The sequence below is a fragment of the Telmatherina bonti genome, assembly GCF_933228915.1.
Source record: "Telmatherina bonti genome assembly, chromosome: 24".
In the NCBI taxonomy this organism is placed as follows: Eukaryota; Metazoa; Chordata; class Actinopteri; order Atheriniformes; family Telmatherinidae; genus Telmatherina; species Telmatherina bonti.
In genome coordinates, this window is record NC_136633.1 from 20,600,458 (window position 1) to 20,616,650 (window position 16,193).

Below are 16,193 nucleotides of genomic sequence, written 5' to 3' on the forward strand. Positions count from 1 at the left end.
GACAACTCAAGTCATCTTGAATCTGTTCTGTAACTATAACCTTAAAAAAAACAAGTCATTTATTGCTATTTTTTTGTCCGTCTGACCTCGAGCTGGTCCTTGGCAGCTTGGATTGGATGTCACGTCATAAAAACAAAGGAATAAGAAACTTAAGCATCTTATTGGTCAACAGGAAGATATCATTTTTTACACTGAGCTTCAATATGGAGGTCCGTTAACATAATTCAGGTTTTTAATCACAAAGTGTAATGAATCACAAATGTATCACAGTGGAATTTGCGTGCAAAGTTCCCGGACACAAACACTACACTTGAAGGCTGGATTGAAAATCATCTCGAAAGGCTAGAATTGTCCCTAGCTCACCATTGATCACCCAAAGAGTGTGCTTATGAAAGCAATTTTCTCCAGTAAGTTTAGTTGTGTGTCCTGAGATATTCTGCAAAGTATTGACGCTGTTGCATTAGAACAGCTGCGTCGCAGAGGAGTGGCGCAAGTTAACAAAGGTCCGTTTTAAGCTTAAGTTTACCATCATATTCTTTTTTCCCCCTTGAAGACAATATAAAAGGTAAATCAAACTCATAACTATGCATGGTCACACAATAGCCCCTTCCAAAGGAATCCCAAGCTTTTTCATCCATTTTGCTATCATTTACATATAAATGTAGCGTTTTATTTAAGATCTAAAACTCTGAGCTAACTAACTCTAAGCTAACTACATAAACTCTATTGGAAAAGATTTACTGAGGTAATAAAATGAATGATAAGTTGGAACATTTTTATATACTTTTATACACTTTGGGCTCATCATACTGCTGTTGTTTGGTCCTCTTCCACAGACATTACAATTCATTTTGATTAGTGTGGACACTTCTTTGTTTTCTGGTGCAAATAAGGAAGCAAACTGTACATCCACATGAAAACCGGTACGCCAGACTGGAGTGCTCTATATATTCAATACAGAGCGACTTGGTCTGGAGTCCCTCCCTCACGGAGATTTGCATCAGTCTTAAACAAACCGGCCACTCTGATTGGTTGATCTGAGGAGACTTTTGCCTCTTGCTTTGCGTCACCACTTCAAAACATTCAAGATGATGTGTGGATGTAGCGTGAGTTTGTTTCCTTTTGCTGTAAATGCTGTTTCAAACTATCAGGAACATTAGCCTAGCACGCCAGACTGGAGTGCTCTATATATTCTATATATATATATATATATATATATATATATTCTATACAAAGCAACTCAGGTCATTTATGTCTTCTGTACTGCACGCCATGTTTATTTTCTCTGTTGCGTTCGCTCTACTGAACACTTCCGGACATTGTAGGCTGCCGCTTTACTCATTGGTTTACTCCGCGCTTGTTTGTCCCGCCCTAGGAATCCATTGATGCGAGTGAGTCCCCAGACTTTACGCTGGAACAGCGAGAGAGTCTGGCTTGCCAGGCTAGAAAACCTGGGTCTCGCTTCTCTAGCAAGTGAACTCTGTGGTTTACTTCTAGTGTGAATGCACATGGACTATACAGCGAAGCAGAGAGAGGAAATTATGCCGATTAGCTGGCTTTCCAAGTCAGTTTAATGCAATATTGCCCCAAAAGAGCAGTCGCTATATCAAAGTCATGTTATCCAGATGGTTTAGTCTGTTAACCAAAGTTAACCAAACCAAATGAATGTATGAACTATCAAAGAGCTTCACTTCCAATCAAACTGGTGTAAATGTGCCGTTAAAGTCATTGCATACCCCACAAGAACAGAGAACACGGTTCATGTTCTCGAAGTGGGAGTTCTGGTTTGGGAAGTTTCAACATCTGAGTAGAACTTTATTTCTCCTGGAGGGTCCTATCAGATTTATGTTATTGATCATAAATTCTCGTGATGTATGAAATAAACAGGCCAAAACTTACTTTGTTCTTTCTCACCGGGTAGCAAGTAAAAGCACAAAGCTAGTTTTGTTCTGATTTGTTACAATCTTTATCTAAAAGAATGAGCCTCTACCTCATCCAGACATGGGATACACTTACCTGTTGAGCAGAGTTATTGTGGTATTTTTAAACATGTTAAACAGTAATTAGAGGTTTGTAAAAACAAAGCTTTTAGGTCTGAATGGGTTACGATGCTTCAGCTATGGCTTCAACTTTAAGACCCCAAGACTACATCAGTAGCTTACACCCAATCTAGATCCACTAAAACACAGTTTCCCTTTAAAAACTCAAATTGATTAAACTCTACTGACGGCAGTACTCTTATTTTTAATTAACTACCAAAGACTGCAACTTCTAAAGGGAGCAAATAGACAAAGTGTGTGTTCATAACACACTTTGGCTTTGCTTTAGCACCTGATGCTAAAGGCAGTGTATATTTCATAAAGCAAATGTTCAGAACTATTTTAAAAAATAGTATTTCACAGTATTTCTGGTCCTTATCTTTACTTCTAAACACAGAAAATCACCTGCAGAGTTCTCACAGTCTCATGTGACTCCATCAAACCTATTCACACACCAACAAATAAACAGTCTTCATCTCCTCGGATTCGTCTGACAGACAGAAAAACACACACTCTACCTGTCAACATCTTCAGCTGCAGCCACAGCCTGGTGATCTCGTGGCAGAGTTGAGACACTCGGTTCAGAGCCATTGTTTTGTTGCTGCATGTATGCCTCCTTCATTCATGTGCACACACACACACACACACACACACACACACAAACACACACACACACCTGTCTAAAACAGCCTCGCACACGGCCACACACTGTCAGAGAACATCCCGGTGGTAGTTCAGGCAGTCCATTCCTCTGCAGCCGAGGACTTCAGCTGCTTACTGAGCTGTCACTGTGCAGCACAGACCCCCCACCACACACACACACACACACACACACACACACACACACACAACCTCCCTGTATCTGCCAGCCAAGTAGGCGGAGCTTCAGATGGTCCGCCCCTGAGTTCACATTTCACACTGTTTCCACAGACAGTTGGAGAAAGACAAGAGAGAAAAGTTAACTGGCTGCAGTTTTCCCAGTGACTTACACAGACTGAGGCAGTTAGAAGTCAGACAACTACCAATAAGTTGTGATGATTGTCCCTTTTTACAAAACTACAGAGTTTACATGAAAATATCGTACCAGCTAACAAACGTGCTTCGCAGTCTTTGTCTTTCATTCTGTCAAAACATTTAAAAATCAGCTCAAATTTACAAGTTCCATCACTCTCAGACTCTTTCAGGTTAATGCAATGAACTATTTAAAAACAAGACTGCTTTTAGCTTTCTGTTTTCTTCTACAGCTCTCTCAGCCTGCAGCCAACAAACGCACACACACAAAGCACACACACACACACACACACACACACACACACACACACACACACACACACACACACACACACACACACACACAAAGCTGCAAAGGGGACCCATTGTGCCACATACTGGTGAAAATGTGAACAGAACTTCAGGAGATCCATTCAGAAAAAAAGCTACCATGCTGAGAAAGACACACACTTTCTACTGTTGTTTTATTCAGCATCATCTCAGCTTATACTCACACTAACTACTCACATCCCTCCTCCTAGCTGACAGGGATGCTGGTTGCAGTTCACAACAATCCCCTATGAATATCAATGCCAAATAGATTTATCCTGATTTGCATGCTGTTGAGGTAACCACTTAATAAATGGTTGTTTTTCTTCTTGTTGTTGCTGTATTTTGTAATCAAACTATGATAGTGTGCAAAAAACACCCCTCTTTTATCTAAAGTTTGCTACCAAGTCTTCAGAACTTCTTATGATGGACCAGCGACCTGTCCAGGGATACCCTGCCTCTCGCCTAATGGTTGACGGGAAAGGCTCCAGCTTCCCAAGACTCTGATTTGGAACAAGCGGTTAAGAAAATGGATGGATGGATTGATTGATCAAGAAGCCTTGGTAAGTGGAACACTGTCTATATTTCAGCACAGTGTTCAGTATGTCTTTATAAAGAGAAAAAAAAACCTGCAAAGGCATAAAAGAAGAGCTGAGAGATGCATCTAAACAGTCACTTGATGCATGTCCTGTTCAATGAATTCTTATGAGAAATGGTGGCTGTCATGAAGCCATTCTTAACTGAACGTGTCGTATTTGACACAGTTTCTGAGACCTGCTGCATCACTTTATGGCAAAAACTTTGCTCAAAATCCTTCTTGCATTCTGCTCCCCAGCAGATACATCCTGATCTACAATATTTCTTGACATATCACACAGCAATAAACCATATACATAACAAATTGGTTTGTTTTCTTTCTTTTTTTAAATTGTTTATATTTTATTAAATGGCTAAATAAATACTTTGGATCTCTAAAAAAAAAAGGAATTCTTTGTGTATTATTTCTTGGGTCTAACTTTAAAGAGGCTCTATCATGGTAAATGGACTTGTACTTTTCTAGTCATGCAGACCACTCAAAGCGCTTTACACTACTTGTCACATTCACCCATTCACACACACTCTCATACTCCGACAGGCACAGCCAGCTTGGGGTTCAGTGTCTTGCCCTAGGACACTTCGGCATTTTAGTCAGGGGAAGCCTGGAATTGATCCCCCAACTTTCCAGTTGAAGGACAACTGCTCTTCCTCCTGAGCTACAGCCGCCCAATATTATGCTATTTCTACTTTTCTGAGCTTTCTACAGTGTTATAGTGTTGAATCCTCATCAGACATATGTGAAGCGCCGTTTTTTATCACCTAAACGCATGTTTGGTTTGGTTTCCATGACGACAGAAACTATTGGTTTTAGAGAGTTTTTATTTACTTCGACATGTTAGTGACACCCCAGTGGAGAGACTCAGTGATTGGTCATCTTCTCCAGGTTGTGCACGTACATGAGAAGAAACCCACCTTCCCTGCTCAGTATAACCACTCCCAGCAGTTGACCAGACAGAGGGCGGAGCTTTCTCTGTCCGCTTGTTTCTGGCAGAGGTTGATCAGAGAAGATCAATACAAAATGAATGAAGGGGTTTGTGGAAAATGCTTGATTTTTTCTTGCCCTTCTGGACCTGCATATTAAGATAAATTAGACTGAAATGTGCAAAATATAGACACTTTAAATAAAGTAAGGCAGCAGGAAGAAAGGCTGAGATATGCGAAACAACACTGAAAATCAGTTTCAGAAAGTCTTATTTGCTAATATTTTATTCAATCCTTCCCAGAGCTCAACGTTACTGAAGCAATTTTGGATAATCTCAGACAACAGAAAAAAAAAGGCAGCAGATATCTGGAGAACTGCTCCTGAAGACTACTTGAAGAAATTACAAAAAAAAAACTTGTCTTAGTGAGTTCATTATGGTCATACAAATATTGTTTCAAAGCTTGTTAAAATTGTACAAACTCTCTTTTTGCTTTGCTCATTGCCCAGGCTTCCTGGCAAATAATGCATGCTTTCAGACCAAGGAGGATCTCCATCTGCAGACCTCCCCATGATACCGCTGACAGGCACAGTGGGGATAATCCATGCTTACATGTGTGGACACACACAAGTATTAACAATGAAGCCCCTTACTCATGTGTCAGGTCTCCCCACAATGAAGTTATTTTATTAACTTGCACACAATATGACCCTGTCTGGACACTTCACATGCATATTCATTACTAAATTCCTTATGATGAGACAAGCAGAACACAAAATGTTCATGTTTTTATCGTCTGTGAGGATGTTTTATGTAATGCATTATGTGTTTAAGAGCTAAAACATTTGAATGTTTGAGAGCAGGAAAAGAAGGGAAGTGATTAAAAGCAACAAGATAAAAGATGTCTGCAGAAGATTAAGAATTAGATTTAGTCTAAATTTAAAAATGAACGTCTCAATCTTGTCTGAGATGAGATTATCAATAAATGAAGGCATGCAGGCGCATTGGTACAAACAGGATTTAAAGAGACATTTAATAAATATCCAAAGACTATTTTCATTTGTTTCACATGCCAATATCTAAAATGTAGGCGTGTGTGTTCTTTTACCCGATGCAGATGAAAGAGTGTGTTGGCTGTGGGACAGGAAAGGACGGAAGATTTTTAATGGCTCATTTCCTTCCTCTGGTGATTCATCTTATAACGGCAAGAGCAATTTCAACCACTGACTATACTCCCACCCGGACCAATAATTATTATTGATGGGGAAGTTACGCCGAGATACTCTGCAATTAATTTAACAATAAACAGGAGGTTAATACCCAACTTTCAATTCAACTTTGCTCTCTTTAAAGAGCTCATTGCCTCTACTATGTTATGTTAGAGATTAAGATGACATTTTGAGATTAGGACTGGCCCTTCCAGATTAAATGCAGACTCGTGAAATCAAAAGAGATTTAAAATGTGCCTTGTGTGAGAAAAGATGCAAAAATGTGCCTCATAATGAGCTTTTGCAGCAAAGATTGTTCCCTTTTCAGCACGTGAACATAGTGCAGTGATAAACAGAGGGATATGCCTTTCAGTCGCTTTCCAAAATTTAATGTAACAACCACAGAAGTCAATTTTCTTCATGAAATATGTAATTGATCATAGATGTATTATTTAAGCTTTATTCTCACAATGCATTCTCATCCTATTCCTTGACATGGCCCTTATACTCCTGTCTTACTGCCATTCCAGCTATGTGTTTATTACAATGTGTTTCACAGGAGGCATTTGAGTGTGTTATGACATGTCTTTTCTTTTACTTCTATTTAACCTCAATCTTTCTGAATCAGATTTGTCTAAATGATTTATTACTACACTGAAAATTGGTCCAACTTTTTAATATAAGAATTATATCTCACTTATACTTTTATACCATAGCATTTGTCTGCAACGACTTCTCAGAAGCAAGGGAAACTTTATAATAAATAATCTTCCTTGTCATAATATTCTACTGTTTTAATCATGAAGCATTAGGCAACCGATGAATCCATTTTCTGGCTCTTAACTTCATTAAGCTTTACCTCTTATTTTAAAACAAAAATATGGATTTATTTCAGGACTTCCTTGTTTTTATTTTACGAGCCAAAGGCCTTGCAGTGACAAACAATGAAACACATGCATCTGTTTGTGTTTACATGGGATGCAGAGCTGACTTAGGAGTGTGCATGCGGATATCTATTTGTGCTTGTGTGTGTTTGGGATGGCTCATTTCCTTCCTCTGGTCATTGATCTTATAACGGCAAGAGCAATTTCAACCACTCATTATTGTTCCACCCGGACCATCCATCCATCCATCCATCTTCTGCCGCTTATCCGGGGTTGGGTCGCGGGGGCAGCAGCCTAAGCAGGGAAGCCCAGACTTCCCTCTCCCCAGCCACATTTGCCAACTCTGCGGGGGGGATCCCGAGGCGTTCCCAGGCCAGCCGAGAGATATAATCCCTCCAGTGTGTCCTGGATCTTCCCCGGGGTCTCCTCCCAGAGGGACGTGCCTGGAACACCTCACCAGGGAGGCGTCCAGGAGGCATCCTGACCAGATGCCCGAGCAACCTCAACTGGTTCCTCTCGATGCGGAGGAGCAGCGGCTCTACTCTGAGCCCCACCCTATCTCTAAGGGTGAGCCCGGCCACCCTGCAGAGGAAACTCATTTCAGCCGCCTGTATACAAGATCTCGTTCTTTCGGTCACGACCCACAGCTCATGACCATAGGTGAGGGTAGGAACGTAGATCGACTGGTAAACCGAGAGCTTCGCCTTCTGGCTCAGCTCCTTCTTCACCAGGACAGACCGGCGCAGAGCCCGCATTACTGCAGACGCCGCACCGATCCGTCTGTCGATCTCGCGCTCCATCCTTCCCTCACTCGTAAACAAGACCCCGAGATATTTAAACTCCTCCACTTGAGGCAGGACCTCACTCCTGACCCAGAGAGGGCAATCCACCCTATTCCGGCTGAGGACCATGGTCTCAGATTTGGAGGTGCTGATTCTCATCCCAGCCGCTTCACACTCGGCCGCGAATCACTCAAGCGAGAGCTGGAGATCACGACCAGATGAAGCCAACAGGACCACGTCATCTGCAAAAAGCAGGGACCCAATCCTGAGGCCACCAAGTCGGATCCCCTCAACACCTCGGCTGCGCCTAGAAATTCTGTCCATGTAAGTTATGAACAGAATCGGTGATAAAGGGCAGCCTTGGCGGAGTCCAACCCTCACCGGAAATGAATCCGACTTACTACCAGCAATGCGGACCAAGCTCTGACACCTGTCGTACAGGGACCGGACAGCTCGTACAAGGGGGTCCGGTACCCCATACTCCCGGAGTACCCCCCACAGGAGCCCCCGGGGGACACGGTTGAATGCCTTCTCCAGGTCCACAAAGCACATGTAGACTGGTTGGGCAAACTCCCATGCCCCCTCCAGGACCCCAAAGAGGGTATAGAGTTGGTCCACTGTTCCGCAACCAGGACGAAAACCACACTGCTCCTCCTCAATCCGGGATTCGACTATCCGGCGGACCCTCCTCTCCAGGACCCCTGAATAGACCTTACCAGGGAGGCTGAGGAGTGTGATTCTCCTGTAATTGGAACACACCCTCCGGTCCCCCTTCTTAAAAAGGGGGACCACCACCCCAGTCTGCCAATCCAGCGGCACTGCCCCCACTGTCTACGCGATGCTGCAGAGGCATGTCAGCCAGGACAGCCCCACAGCATCCAGAGCCTTAAGGAACTCCGGGCAGATCTCATCCACCCCCGGGGCCTTGCAGCCAAGGACCTTTTTTGAGCACCTCAGCGACTTCAGCCCCAGAGATAGGAGAGTCCACCCCTGAGTCGACCAGCTCTGCTTCCTCATCGGAAGACGTGTTGATAGGATTGAGGAGGTCTTTGAAGTATTCCCTCCACCGACCCACTACGTCCCGAGTTGAGTTCAGCAGCTCCCCACCTCCACAGTACACAGTATTGATGGAGCACTGCTTCCCCCTCCTGAGCCGCCGGATGGTGGACCAGAATCTCCTCGAAGCCGTCCAGAAGTCTTTCTCCATGGCCTCGCCGAACTCCTCCCATGTCCGAGTTTTTGCCTCAGCAACAGCCGAAGCCGCATGCCGCTTCGCCTGTCGGTACCCATCAGCTGCCTCCAGAGTCCCACAGGCCAAGAAGGCCCGATAGGACTCCTTCTTCAGCTTGATGGCATCCCTCACTGCTGGTGTCCACCAACGAGTCCTGGGATTACCGCCACGACAGGCACCAACGACCTTACAGCCACAGCTCCGGCTGGCCGCCTCAGCAATAGAGGCACGGAACACAGCCCATTCGGACTCAATGTCCCCAGCCTCACTTGGGACATGTTCGAAGCTCTGCTGAAGGTGGGAGTTGAAGCTCGCTCTGACAGGGGACTCAGCCAGACGTTCCCAGCAGACCCTCACAACACGTTTGGGCCTGCCAGATCTGACCGGCTTCCTCCCCCACCATCTGAGCCAACTCACCACCAGGTGGTGATCAGTTGACAGCTCTGCCCCCCTCTTCACCCGAGTGTCCAAGGCATGTGGCCGCAGGTCCGACGATACGACTACAAAGTCGATCATTGAACTGCGGCCCAGGGAATCCTGATGCCAGGTGTACATATGGACACTCTTATGTTGGAACATGGTGTTCGTTATGGACAATCCATGACGAGCACAGAAGTCCAATAACAAAACACCATTTGGGTTCAGAGGGGGGGGACCATGCCTCCCAATCACTCCCCTCCAGGTCTCACTGTCATTGCCCACGTGAGCATTGAAGTCCCCCAGCAGAACAATGGAGTCCCCAGAAGGAGCACCCTCCAGCACTCCCTCCAAGGACCCCAGAAAGGGTGGGTACTCTGAACTGCTGTTTGGCGCATAAGCACAGACAACAGTCAGGACCCGTCCCCCCACCCGGAGGCGGAGGGAAACTACCCTTTCATCCACCGGGGTAAACCCCAACATGCAGGCACCAAGGTGGGGGCTGATGAGAATGCCCACACCTGCTCGGCGCCTCTCACCATGAGCAACTCCAGAGTGGAAGAAAGTCCAGCCCCTTTCGAGGGTACTGTTCCAGAGCCCAAGCCATGCGTCGAGGTGAGTCCAACTATATCTAGCCGGAACCGCTCAACCTCGCGCACAAGCTGAGGCTCCTTCCCCACCAGAGAGGTGACGTTCCACGTCCCTAGAGCCAGCTTCTGCAGCCGGGGATCGGACTGCCAGGGTCCCCGCCCCTTGCTGCCACCCAGCTCACATTGCACCCGACCCCTACGGCTCCTCCCGCAGATGGTGAGCCCACGGGAGGTCCACCCGGACCAATAATCATTATTGATTTGAAGGTTACTCCTCAATTAATTTAGTAATAAACAGGAGCCGAAGGCCTTGCAGTGAAACACATGCATCTGTTTGTATTTCTGCATGCACACTTAGGAGTGTGCAAGTGGAAACCTATTTGTGCATGTGTGTGTTTAGGATGTGATACAGACTGTAGGCAGCTGAGGTATAAATTTGAGCGCATGTCTTTGTCTGCACAGCAGAAACAGCGCTGACTCCTTCCACTGCATGATCAAACACTATTGGCCTGCTGGAGCATAAACAGGAAGACGCCAATTGTGAAATGACTCACACTCCAAAAGAAGAAGAAGAGGTTCAAGTAGGATAAAAACCTGTGAAAATGTGTTTGTCTCAACAGCAGAAGCAGTCATGCCACCACTTTAAAAAAAATCTAATTATTATTGGCTTCTGACTTCCAGTTTATCCCACATTCAGTGTTCTATTTTTGGCAAAGCAGAAACCTTCAGAAATCCACAAGACTCCCATTTTTACTTTTCAAAATAGCTTTATATAAGAAGAAACATTAGCAAGAAGTCATCAGGCCAACTTTCTATTTCCGCCTCAGCGCAGCTGACAGGTTAACTCCTTCAATGTCACATAGATCTGACGGAAAGCAGCCTGCAAAGCTGGATGTTAAAGACGCTGATGTGTCCTGTTCATATACATGAGCAGACAAACAGCAACAAAGTGATTTTGTTTCTCCATTTATAGGACAAAATGTTCAATATTGTGTTCTCAGATTCCTTTATACAGTTAAAAAATTAAACCATTTAGTACATTAAGTTTTAGTCTGATTAGTAGCCATGAGCTGAGCAAGAGACAAGGATCAGCTGGACAGGTTTTCTCCATAAGCGCAACAGGTATAAATATTCATTCATTCATTCATTTTCTAAACCGCTTAATCCAATTCAGGGTCGCGGGGAAGCTGGAGCCTATCCCAGCTGGCTTTGGGCGACAGGCAGGGTACACCCTGGACAGCTCGCCAGTCCATCACAGGGCCACACAGAGAGACGGACAACCACTCACGCTCACACTCATTCCTAGGGGAAATTTAGAGTAACCAATTAATCTAACATGCATGTCTTTGGATGGTGGGAGGAAGCCGGAGTACCCGGAGAGAACCCACGCATGCACGGGGAGAACATGCAGACTCCACACAGAAAGGCCACTGACCAAACCAGCCAAGGATCGACCTTCTTGCTGTGAGGCCACAGTGCTAACCACTGTTCCACCATGCAGCCAGGTATAAATAAATATGTAATATTTATATATAAAGTTATATATTATAATATATAAGTTTTATATTATGGCTTATATATAAGTATACAACAGGTATAAATATATAATACATATAGATATGAACAGGTATATCTGTCACATCAGCTTATTGACCCCTCATCTTCTCTGCTCTGCAGCATGACATCACTTGCAAGTCTCAATTCAATTCAACTTTATTTATATAGCGTCAAATCACGGCTATGCCATCTCAAGACGCTTTTCAGACAGAGAAAAAAAACATAATGAAAGCCAATTCATAATAGCCTATACACGGAAACAAATAGATTGAGTTAGATCACAAGGGTCTCAATAAGAGGGAAGTAGGAACGTTCAAAACTTGAACCCGATTCCCATCGATCACCTTCTAACCATCTTTCTTACTGCACCTTCAGTCACATGTGTAAATGCTTTCCTGGCTTTGGGCACATTTCCACCTGCACTGACCAACGTTTCTGTTATTGTTCTGATATGAATTTATAGAGAGGGCGGATTTCAAACAGGTCTTCAGCTTAGAGACAACCATCACTGATCCACATCTGTTTCAAATGTGACCACCCTTCTGTGAAAAAGGCCCTAAAGGTGTCTCGAGCTACAGCACAGCCATGGTTAGAATTTGCCTTTAGTATTGCAACGCTTAGCTACATGATGATCAGGAGGTTTCTACTCCGTTATCTTAAATTCGTTGTAGTGGTTTATACTCCTTTTAGACCACTGCATTCCCCTGAGGAACATCATCTAGCACTGCCTTTCCTTCACACAACACAGTCTCAGCCCAGACTGCTCTCATTTGTAGTTTTATGGAGGTTGAATGAGGTATCATCAGAGCAAAGCCGTACTCCTGCTTCGAAAGAATACTTACGTTTTAACCCTTTAAGAAGAACTTCTCTTCTGACACCTCTAACTTCTAACCTCTACTTCATCTCATTTACATACATTTAGCCCTAAATCTATTGACCAGGGTTTCCTACACCAAATATCAGTGACTTTAACATTCAAGTTGAAGCAAAGAGCTTGTATATCACCTCTGAATCTATGGTAAATGTGGCTGGCTTGTCTCATAACATGTGCAGACCAATTTACGTCTTCATCATACTCATCCATCCATCCATCCATCTTCTGTCGCAGCAGCCTAAGCATGGAAGTCCAGACTTCCCTCTCCCCAGCCACATTTGCCAACTTTGTGGGGGGGGATCTCAAGGCGTTCCCTGGCCACCAGAGAGATATAATCCCTCCAGCGTGTCCTGGGTCTTCCCTGGGGTCTCCTCCCAGAGCGAGGTGCTCAGAACACCTCACCAGGGAGGCATCCTGACCAGATGCCCTAGCCACCTCAACTGGCTCCTCTCAATGCGGAGGAGCAGCGGCTCTACTCTGAGCCCCTCCCGGATAACCGAGCAATCCCTATCTCTATCTCCCTATCTCTAAGGGAGAGCCCGGCCACCCTGCGGAGGAAACTCATTTCAGCCACCTGTATACAAGATCATCATACCCTTAACATTGTTAATAAATGACATAGAAATAGAATAATTAACAGTTTTTTTCCATAATCTTGTTTTATATCACCATTTTTGATAACTTCTACATCCCTTTACCACATCTGAAAAGAAATTTAATTGTATTCCTCTCTCTTTAAACTGGGCCACCCACTGGGGGACTTCGAGAACAGATGGAGGCAAACTGTGCTAAAGCTGTAACAAAATGGCCATTTTTAAGTTATCGTCTGAGCTGTCTGTACTAAAATTTTCAATTTTGTTCAACTTTACAACAAATTCTGTAGAAAACATGTTCTCATGTTGACTTCACAGATGTTTATAGCTTCAGTTGTATTGTTCAGATTCATCCTGAAAGGCTTCTTTTTAAGCAAGCCTGAAACTTTTTCCAATGATGCCTGGTGCCATCTTCATTTATTCATCACCAGTGACACATATACTGATATTTACACTTAAAATCTCACATGTGTTTGCTTTACTAGAACTTTAACATACTAGAATCTTGTGCTTGAAGAGGTATACTCATTATGGGTATGATACTTTTGAGCAAAAGGGTGAAAAGTCACCACAGGACCCAAGGGGAAATGAAGACTTTAAGAGAGCTGAAAAGAAGGTAATTTCATTTTTAAGACTCTTTCTTAGAAGAAAGAAGAAAGAGTATAAAATTATATGAAAATCTTTCACAAAGCTTGAAAAGATAGTCATTCAGAATTTATAAAGTACAAATTAATTAAATAGAGATCATTGCAAGATCATCAAATAATAATGATAATTTTTGGTATTCAGTGTCACTAGTTTATATTGACAGATCATCTAATGACTTAGGTTCTTAAAAACATGGAAACACTAGAAAAATGTTATCATTTTACAAGATGCAGAAGTCATTGAGTTCCTCATACCTGAGTGTTAAGACCATGTGGACACCAAGTCCTTAATCCTACATCTTCTGGCAAAACCTAATAAAGCAAATTACCAGGATGGTCTTTTGATAGCACACACCTGCACACTTTACAATGTGTGTCTAAGGGACATGCAGTACCAAACACAATGAAAGTGATAACTAGGGTCACAATTCTTCAATTATGTTGCATGAGAAAAAGTGGGTTTTATTAGATTCACACCAAATCGTAATCTTTTGATTAATGTGACCCATTTCACTTTGGGTACATCATTTGGACTCAATTAAAACAGTGGAAAAAACAACCTGCACATCCAAGAGAAACATAAACAAACACAGAAAAAAAAAACCTGAAGAGCACAAGGAACTGTAGGAATGGAGCACATGCGTCAGTGGACACCACTTGATTTAGTCATGTCATGGGGAAAGCAGTAAGATGGTAATTATTCAGAAAACAGATCAACAAAATCACGAGACTGCGTGTGAAAGAGGATGTACTGCCACTAAAGGGGAAGACAGAACACTGCCAAAACATCTGATCATGTAGGGAAAAACCACAGTAAGGTATGAAGCAGCTGACCATTACAAAACCAGGGTATTTTATTGGTGCATCTTGTTTTTCTTTTTTTCATTTTGACAACTACTACCCTTGCTACACTCACGTTGCTCGTTATGCTTCTAACACTAAAGTTTAAGAAAGAAGGAAAATGTATACATAATATGTACTGATGACCCATCTAACTGTTTTTGTTTACTGCTTATAATAATGACCTTCTTGATTTTGCAAGTTAGCTTGTTTCTCCTTTCCATCTATGCAGGGTCTCATCCCAGTTCTACCATAATCATAACGCTTCCAGGTTTTTCCCTCTCGTGACTTTCATTGGCTGTAGCTCCTCTCTGTGCCTCATCTGTCTACAAAATATTCAGCATTAAACATAGTTGGTCAGAGTCTGGAATGAGCCTACAAGCCTCACTGATCTGTCTTTGAAGTTTTCACAAGTGCTGACTGATTTATTTGTCTCACAATATAATGATTGGTCTTAAAATCTTCTGATCTTGTGTCAGGGACCTTATAAACCAAGATGAAAACTGTCTGCTGGGTACATTTAGAGCATCAACAAACCTCTGTGCAATCTTTTGCTTTACATGTATTTGGGCTGATTCACCTAGAAACTGCATCCCACCTCTCAATGCTAACTCTAACTGGCTGTTTAGTTTGCCACAAGACGGTAGGCGTTAATAAGAAAAGAAAACTAATGTCAAAGTTAACATGTCACACAAAATCTCCTTTCATTTCTCCTAAACAAACATGGGTTATGTTTATATCCGCTTTTCAATATTATATAATGCATCCACTGCCTTGTTTCTGCATGGCCATACGTCAGACTGCACACACCATTCAACACTGATGTATAGTATAAAATATGACAGTGTGTCAGTCCTTCTGTCAATCTCCCATTTTACTCTTCCGCCACTTGTAAGCAAGACTTTGAGATACCTGATCTAACAAGTCATCTGAACCCGAAGCAAGCATCTGCTCTGCTCCTGGCCAAGAAGCGTGATCTCAGATTTGAAGGTGCTAATTCTCTTCCCAGCTGCTTCACACTTGGCTGCCAACTGTCCCAACATTAGCAGAAGGTCACCACTCAATGAAGCCAACGGGACTGAGTCATCTTAAAAAGCAAAAGCACACTCCAAAGTCCACCCTGCACCACCAGGAATGGATATGACCTGTTGTATGCAACATGACCCAAGCTTTTAGTTGGTTCTAAAGGCAGCGAATGGTCCCAGGCAGAAGACCTGGTGTCATTCTGCAGCACCATCCATACTGCCAGGGCACCACCAAGGATTCCTTCTCAGAAGACAAAGCATGTGTACACTAGTGTGTCAAATTTCCATAAACACACCATTTAAATAATCTGATCACAATGTTACACCTGTAGATGGACTTTTAGGTATCCTGACCTATAGGAGGCAGTTAATGAATGTAATTAAAACCTGTCCAAATACAAGTCTACAGAGGTATTTAATGTTTTATCATTAATACTTCCTTCTATCCACCCCTAAAAAAAACATGAAAGAACCATAAAATAATAAGTAAATACTACCATGAAAGACTAGATTAATAGCAAACAGACAGAACTGGATTTGTGGCACAGATATGCAGATGCTAAAAATACTTAAATAGTCTAAATACAGAGCAAAGCTCAAAGAGAAAAGACCAAAATAGAACTGAACCATCTTTGACAGGCATGAAGATCTAAACATCAGCATGCGCAC

General features: G+C 43.1%; 1 protein-coding gene across 1 annotated transcript in view; it reads right to left on the reverse strand.

Moving 5' to 3' along the window:
* mcf2la (mcf.2 cell line derived transforming sequence-like a) overlaps positions 1-2,770 on the reverse strand; it is a 45,982-nt gene extending 43,212 nt beyond the window's left edge. The window contains exon 1 of the mRNA XM_079263925.1: positions 2,558-2,770. Within this exon, the coding sequence (XP_079120051.1) occupies positions 2,558-2,630 (73 nt within the window). The 5' untranslated portion in view covers positions 2,631-2,770. The remainder of the gene's footprint in view (positions 1-2,557) is intronic.
* Positions 2,771-16,193: the final 13,423 nt, after the last annotated feature.